The 7,822-nt window shown below is 43.6% G+C and overlaps 1 protein-coding gene across 2 annotated transcripts in view; it reads left to right on the plus strand.

Annotated features, from left to right (window-relative positions):
* MYH7B (myosin heavy chain 7B) overlaps window positions 1-4,762 on the plus strand; it is a 44,809-nt gene extending 40,047 nt beyond the window's left edge. For both annotated transcript variants that reach the window (XM_069953332.1, XM_069953333.1), the window contains exons 40-43: window positions 1,583-1,687; window positions 3,800-3,895; window positions 3,976-4,113; window positions 4,637-4,762. In XM_069953332.1, the coding sequence (XP_069809433.1) occupies window positions 1,583-1,687; window positions 3,800-3,895; window positions 3,976-4,113; window positions 4,637-4,648 (351 nt within the window). In that variant the 3' untranslated portion in view covers window positions 4,649-4,762. The remainder of the gene's footprint in view (window positions 1-1,582; window positions 1,688-3,799; window positions 3,896-3,975; window positions 4,114-4,636) is intronic.
* The last annotated feature ends 3,060 nt before the right edge of the window (window positions 4,763-7,822 follow it).

Here is a 7,822-nt window from a genome sequence, read left to right on the forward strand (position 1 = left end):
ATGGGGCATGTCTTTTTTCACTGACACAGATACACAACCAAAAGGAAAGCTCGAGAATATCGCATCCAAAAATGCTATCCTTATTAGACGCACAGACTTAGATTAAAAACCCAGCTGTGTACAGACATGTTCAAAAAAAAAGGGGGGTCACCATGATATGTGCCACCCTAGTACAGAGAAAAACTGTATACCATTAAATATGGAAATGCTCATCAGACTGCATGGTTGTAGACAAGAAGACATGCAAAATGGTGCAAACATTACACATAAACCAATACACAATTAATGGGTGAGTACATATGATGTGCACACAATATATGACATGCCTTAGTAGGGGAATATATACTAGTACCCGGCACCTAGCCCTGCCCCACACATTCTATCAGTGTCCTGCTAACTTTAGTGACAGAGCAGGGAGGGGACCGTGCTCATTCTATTGATCGTTTAGGGTCTGAACACTTAGGGTGGTATTACATGGGCCGATGGGGGCCCGATAATACCTGTAAACGAGCAGCGATCTGCTAGATCGTTGCTCGTTTACTTGGCCTATTACACGGCCCGATAATCGTTAAACAAGGGCTGCAGGGACATCGTTACCGATGTCCTTGCAGCCTTTGTTTAAACTGTATACATACCTAATCCATGGTCCAGGGTTCCTCTTCTTCTTAACTTCTCCCCGGGTCCGCGCACTTCAGCTTCACAGCGGCTTGTCTCTGCTGACAGGCCGCTCGGCCAATCACTGGCTGCGGCGGTTCCGGCCTGTGATTGGCCGAGGGGCCTGTCAGCTGACACAGGCCGCTGAGAAGCCGGAGCGAAAGGGAACCTGGTAAGAAGCTCTGAGAAAGAGGAACCCTGGACCATGGATTAGGTATGTATTCTTCTTTGCTAATCGTCAGCGTCGGCCGCGCACCGCTATTACACGTAGCAGTGCACGGTCGGCGCCCGACGATTATAGGTCTGAACTTATATCAACGATTATCGGCTGATCGTTGTCTTTAGTACACGGAACGATAATCGGCCGATTATTGTTCCGTGTAATAGTACCCTTAGACCGACAAAAAATATTGACAAGTCAAGTGCCACTGCCAGACATCCAATTTTATTATATTATGAATCAACTAAAAAAATTTTTTATATATATATATATATTATAAAAAGGAACCGATTTTGTAATTGACAAAGAAATCCTTTTTTCATACAATATTTTATGGGGGAAAAAAAAGAACTTTGTAGGCTGTGCCATAGCATACAGTTGGCATTGCAACAATCCTATTTTGGTGCAATGCACATTCACAATAGTTTCCATGCATGTAAGACTTCAAAGACTCTGCATACATTGTAACACCCCAATACATCCTAAATGAGAAAATAACTTTACAGATAACTAACAAACTCTGATCCTGCACTGGTCTTCTCATAAAATTTAGCAATTTTCAGGAAAAAATAAAAAACATAGTTAGCCGCCCTGAGGGGCTAATTCTATTATTATCATCTGGTCCTAGTTGGCAACATACAAAGTTTGTAGCTGTTAAGCAGTACACCAGATATCATCGGGTCTGTTCTTTCATGTCTATGATAACAGGTGAGAGAGCTGGAAGGAGAACTTGAGATCGAGCAGAAGAAGAATGCTGAAACTCAGAAAGGAATAAGGAAATACGAGAGGAGGATTAAGGAACTCACCTACCAGGTAATTTCTGCACATCTCAGTATTATACATTATGCTCTCTGCGGCAATTGACTCCCCTCGACCGCAGAAAACATGGATACAGCCATAGGCCATGTCAAGGTTTTCCAGGACTCCCTAAAGGCCCTATTCCACGGAACGATTACCGTCCGATACTTGTCCCGTAGAATAGAGGGCAACGATCAGCTGACATCGTTTATGTCGGCTGATCGTTGCGTTGCTTGTTTTTCAAACGTGTTGAAAAACAAGCGACTGATAGCAGCAATCTGCTGCAGTTTCTCCATGGAATAGGGTGGCAGCAGCAGGCCGCTACTATCCTCTATGGGCGCCCGCAGCCCCCCCCCCCCCCCCCCCCCCGCACTCACCTGCTCGCCGCAGACACGTGGAATAGCGGCGGCAGCAGCAGCAAGCGGGGAACAAGGAGCAAACGAGCACTGACAGTGCTCATTTGCTCCTCAGAGTCGGCCCGTAGGGGCTTAAAGGGAATCGGTCAGCTCCCGGGCACTACCTAAGGTGGTGACAGTGTGCTGTAGCTGGCAGTCCCCCAGTGAGCATGGTGCCTTTTTGGTAATTTTCCGTGCAGCGGATCATGTACAATCTTATGTATCCTACTGTCACAAAGCTGTTGTTCGTGCCACACTTGTCATGCATCCTCCTCCCTCTTCATGAATCAATGCTGCCCAGCCTCCTACTCGCTCAGCGGTTAGATTGCAGATCAGTCCTCTGTAGGCAGTTTATGTCTGAAAAAATCTTTCCTCTGTAATGTGTTGGAGCTGTGGTCTAGGGGTAACTCACTTGTCTGGAGACCTGCCAGCAGGTCATTCTCTGGTTCAAATCCCCTGATGGAAATTAAATCGATGTCTTTTTTTTCCTCATTATTGTATCATTTTTAAGGCTATGTTCACACACACAGTATTTTTGCTCAGTATTTTGCAACCAAAACCAGAAGTGGATTGAAAACACTGAACAGCTATGTTCACAAACTGTTGAAATTGAGTGGATGGCTGTCATTTAATGGCAAATTAGTTTTTTTTTAAAAAGCAACGTCCGGTATTTGCCATTAAATGATGGCAATCTGCTCAATTTCAACAGTGTGAAAACATAGCCTTTGTGTTCTCAATCCACTCCTGGTTTTGGTTGCAAAATACTGACCAAAAATACTGTGTGTGAACATAGCCTTAAAAATGATACAATAATGAGAAGAAAAAAAAGACCTCTATTTAGTTTCCAGCAGGGGATTTGAACCAGAGAATGAACTGCTGTCAAGTCTCTAGACAAGTGAGTTACCCCTAGACCACAGCTCCAACACATTAGGGAGGAGAGAGATTCTTTCAGAGATAAACTGCCTACAGAGGACTAATCTGCTGACAGCTGAGTGAGCAGGAGGCTGGGCAGCATTGATTATTCATGAAGAGGGAGGAGGATGCATGACAAGTGTGACACGAACAACTGCTCTGTGACAGTAGGAGACATAAGATTGTATATAATCAGCTGCACGGAAAATTACCAAAAAGGCACCATGCTTACTGGGGGACTGCCAGATACAGCACACTGTCAGCACCTTAGGTAGTGCCCGGGAGCTGACGGATTCCCTTTAAGGCTGCATCCAACTTCTGCTGCTGTGGAGAGTCAAATGCAGAGTGCTTGGGTTCTGAGAATGTTGATGAACCTGCACCAGTTCGGCATCTCTGCTCAAGATTACTGGTTAAGAAAATCCTCTAACATGAATACATGTCTTAAACTTTTTTTTTTTTTTTTTTTAAAAAGGGCACAAAACAATAGAATAGAACACACTTAAGGTCTTGTACACATCAGACAAGTAATTTAAACCAGTTGACTTTAGCAGGTTTGCATGAATCTCTTACGTGTATGGTGGTCTCCCGACTCTCCAGATTATTGGCTATATTTGATTTCAACTGCCTGGCCCTTTCGATCTCAGAGGATTAGTTGCTGCCAGTACTCTCTGTCAGCCACATACCCCTTCTTTCTCTCCATAAAGAGCACATGAAAGTTCAGTCATTCCAAATATTCATGTGTATGGGGAGATTGAGAAAGAATGGCAACAGCTATTGAAAGCGCACAGGAACCTTTACATTTCCACATTGTGTCTTACAGACTGAAGAGGATCGGAAGAATCTGGCCCGAATGCAAGACCTGATCGATAAACTGCAGATGAAAGTCAAGAGCTATAAACGCCAATCAGAGGAGGCTGTAAGTCACTATAATGCGTATAGTTGGGCACCCTCAAGTCATTCACAGTAAGGTACAATCTTACCCTCTGTCTGCTACAGGAGACCCAGGCCAACTCCAACCTACAGAAGTACAGGAAGGTCCAACATGAACTGGATGATGCCGAAGAACGTGCAGATGTAGCTGAGTCACAAGTGAACAAGCTGCGTGCCCGAACAAGAGAAGTTTCTTCTTCAAAGGTAATAGCTATAATTTCAGTATATGTATAATAGTACATTGTGGTCTGTAAAGATGAAATTAGTGCAGGGGTAGAAAATCTTGGCTCCCCAGCTGTTGCAAAACTACAGCTCCCATCAAAGATTTGGCTGTCCAGGCATGATGGGAGTTGTAGTTTTGCAACAGCTGGAAGGCCAAAGTTCCCAGCCAAGGCTCCCTACCCCTGATTTAGTGCGTCAAACTCATAGCCCCCCAGCTGCTGCAAAACTACAATTACCGTCATGCCTGGATGAAAGTCAAAGCTTTGGCTGTCCGTGCATGCTGGAAATTATAGTTTTGCAACAGTTGGAGGGCGGCAGGTTCTCCTTCCCTGCTATAAATGAAATGCACATGACATCATCTGTAAGCCAGCGGTAGCTGAAGGTTGTGTTTTTGCAAGATTTTATAGTTAAATAATTGAAAGTAACTCGGAACACCTCAATATAATGTGAGCCCCACAAGTGTATGTGCTCTTTGTTAAGTAAATTTCTCTCTCTCTCATGGCAGCATGAAGAATGAACAGATCAGACGCTACAATGGCTTCCCGGACAGCTGCAACAGCTGTGCTTGATCCTCATAGTCTCTGATCATATCCCACCCCTTGTCAAATAATAAAATCTACTGAGGCGCAAAGCTTGGCATCTGTTATTATATGGAATACGCTCACAGAACACAGGATAACCACAAGCATGAAACAAAACCCAAACCACCAAGTGCATTTCAGTTATATTAACAAATTACCAAGAAAATCAGTCTGGCTACCACTATCCAGTGAAGTGCTCATCTAAGCGAACTGTTTCGTTGGATTAACGCTCCGCTCATCAAGCCGCCAGGCTTCCCGCACTGCACCCCACCGGGTGCCAGGGAGAAGGTGGATCCATTCCTGGGAGACGTTTCCCAAGGTTGAATCCAGCTTTTTCCCACATCTTGGGAGGTGTGGCATGGAGCGGAGCAGTGCGGGAAGCCCGGTGGCGTGATCAGCAGAGCGCCGATCAAATGAAGCGATTTGCTTCGGTGAGCGCTTTGGCTTCTCTAATTATGATGCAGTGAGCTCCAAAACTGTTAAAAAGTACCTGTCACTAAAACAGAAAAGCGCAACAGCAACCTGCAAGTGCCAGGACTTACCATGTATATTTACAGCAGTAAGACCTGTTCGGATGAATAACTTTTGACATGTCAAAGTCAAGTTATTTTTAGTGACATTGCCCATTTAAATCTCTGCGCTACTATACGGACATGGCTGTGTCAGTACAGTAGCGCAAAGATTTAACTCAGAATTCCTTGCATCATTCGTAATGATGCTGTGAGCTCAGAGGTTCGATCAGTAACACATTGTCCATGCACGGACCATATTTATGAAACATGTACATGTGGCCTTACAGGCAATGCTACCTGGGAAAAGTATGCACATTTATTCTGCTCTATACATCTTTTGTGCCACCTACAGGCTAACCTACTTCATGTCCAACCCACCGATTAGAGTTATGTTTTCCCGGGATGCCAGAATACCCCTTTAACTTACCTGTAGACGGCAGAGAACACTTTTTTCCCCTGACTGAATATGCATATTCTTTGCAGTGTCACTATTCCTATAAACATGAAATCACAGCAAGGAATATTTACTAGAAACTTCAAAGAGGGGAGGGGGAAACTTGTTGCCACCAGCTGTTTTAGGCACATGCATAGGCCCCAGGTTGCATGTGAATACACCCTTATTAACCTGATTAACTATGTAACTAAATAGTGAGTGGTTAAAGTTGGTACTAAGAGCTTGTGCAATGAACCAGCCAGCCATGACATCATGAGTTTTCCATAGTCCTACTGCTCTTACAGTAAAGAATCCTGCATGTGTGTCTTTGCAGCTATGACCCAGAATAATGCTGATCTGTAGGACAAGCATCAGATTTTGCATTAATATATGAAATAATGACAGACTCCGGATAAACATTTAAATTAGAAGCATCTCTTTATTTACACCAGTTCTAAGTCACAAGTAATCTCTATATATATATTTATATATCAAACAAACAAATATAGCTGGGGGTCTGGAAATAAGACGTAAACATAAAGGATGAGAGGATGAAATGTGAATGTGCAGACCCTTAGCAGATAGACAGAATGTTTATAAAACATCAATATAAGTCATCAGAAGGGCCACACACTGCTCAATAGAAAACTGCAGGGCTCACCAAGTATTACACAGTAACTGACAGCCAATGTTCGCCATTGTAGGAAGATAAAACCACATCAACATTAATTGCCATTGAACAGTAATTGGGACGAGATCGCAGGTTTTGTCGTCAATAACAATCATCATATTTGGGGACTGACTGTACGGTAGTAACATGGTATAACATTGCTCTATGGAGGGTTACTGATCAGGCTGGTAGAGATTAACAGGAAGAAAAAAAAATTGGATTTTATATTTTCAAACAAAGGGTTAAAATCAAGAACAAGTGCCTGGAGGAAGAAGACTGAGAACAATCATTTCAGATATGGCTGTGTACGGTATAGTGATGGACGCTTCGCATGCACACCAGTGTACTCTATGTATGTCCATTGAGCTCCAGTAACACTGAGGCCAATGACCTTCTGGCCTCTGCCTGTGTGGTATGTATCAGAGTGAAGCGAACTTCGCGCATGCTCAGGTTCATCCAAACCACATTGTTTGGCATTTGATCAGCAGCAGCTGCTGAAGTTGGATGCAGCCCTAGAAAGTCTGGAAAAACACGTATACAGCCATAGGACACAGGCTGTATCCATGTTTTCCCAGACTTCCTAGGGCTGCATCCAACTTCTTCAGCCACCGCTAATCAAATCAAATGGCGCACGCTCGTGCTCAGATGAGTGTATTCAAAGTGTTCAAATTTAATATCAGTAGACAATTCAATCTGATAAAATAAGTATACAGTAAAAACCACTCATCACGCTACCCTATGTGCAATGTATCAGACTGTATGTAAGGACATAGATCCTCCCTATGTATGCCTCTATGATGGAAGGCTTTTAGCATGACGTGAACAGCCCCCTAGGTGACAGTACAAAAGCAGACCTGCTAGAACTGGAGTAGGGAACCCTGCCCCTCCAGCTGTTGCAAAATACAACTCCCATCATGCCTGGAGAGCCAAAGAGTTGTAGTTTTGCAACAGCTGGAGAGCCAAGGTTCTTTACCTCTTGTGCTAGATGAAGCAATGCATTATTATAATAGTCTACATTCAGATGCAGAAGTGACTGCTTATATGTCATTTATAGCAGGAAAATAAGGAGGTCCCTCATACTCTGCACTTCGTACCGTGACGGGTCAAGTGATAAAAGCCACTCTATATTAAAAATCAAAGACGTGTTCTAGAATGTGTAACCTAGGCTTTCTGCTAAGAAAATACAGGTAAAATTAATAGTCAATGCTATCGTGTTAAAAGTAAATCCAAGCGTTGACACAACTGTTCCTGAGTGTTCACAAAGTAGCAAGACCCCATATCTTACTGCTGTGTGAAGAGTCACTTTAAAATCCTGGCATTGGGAAACTATGGGGATGGGGGAGGAGGGGGATTTTACCTGGTAATGGATGTTGAAATTTAATTAAAACACATGGCAAACTTCTTCCCAATCTGATCACAAAACGGGCATTTAATACAGTAAGTCGGCCCGTTTACTTTTCCGTCATACGGAGACAAACAAGCGTCCAATGTCGGC

This window comes from Dendropsophus ebraccatus, chromosome 14 (assembly GCF_027789765.1).
Source record: "Dendropsophus ebraccatus isolate aDenEbr1 chromosome 14, aDenEbr1.pat, whole genome shotgun sequence".
Lineage (NCBI taxonomy): Eukaryota > Metazoa > Chordata > Amphibia > Anura > Hylidae > Dendropsophus > Dendropsophus ebraccatus.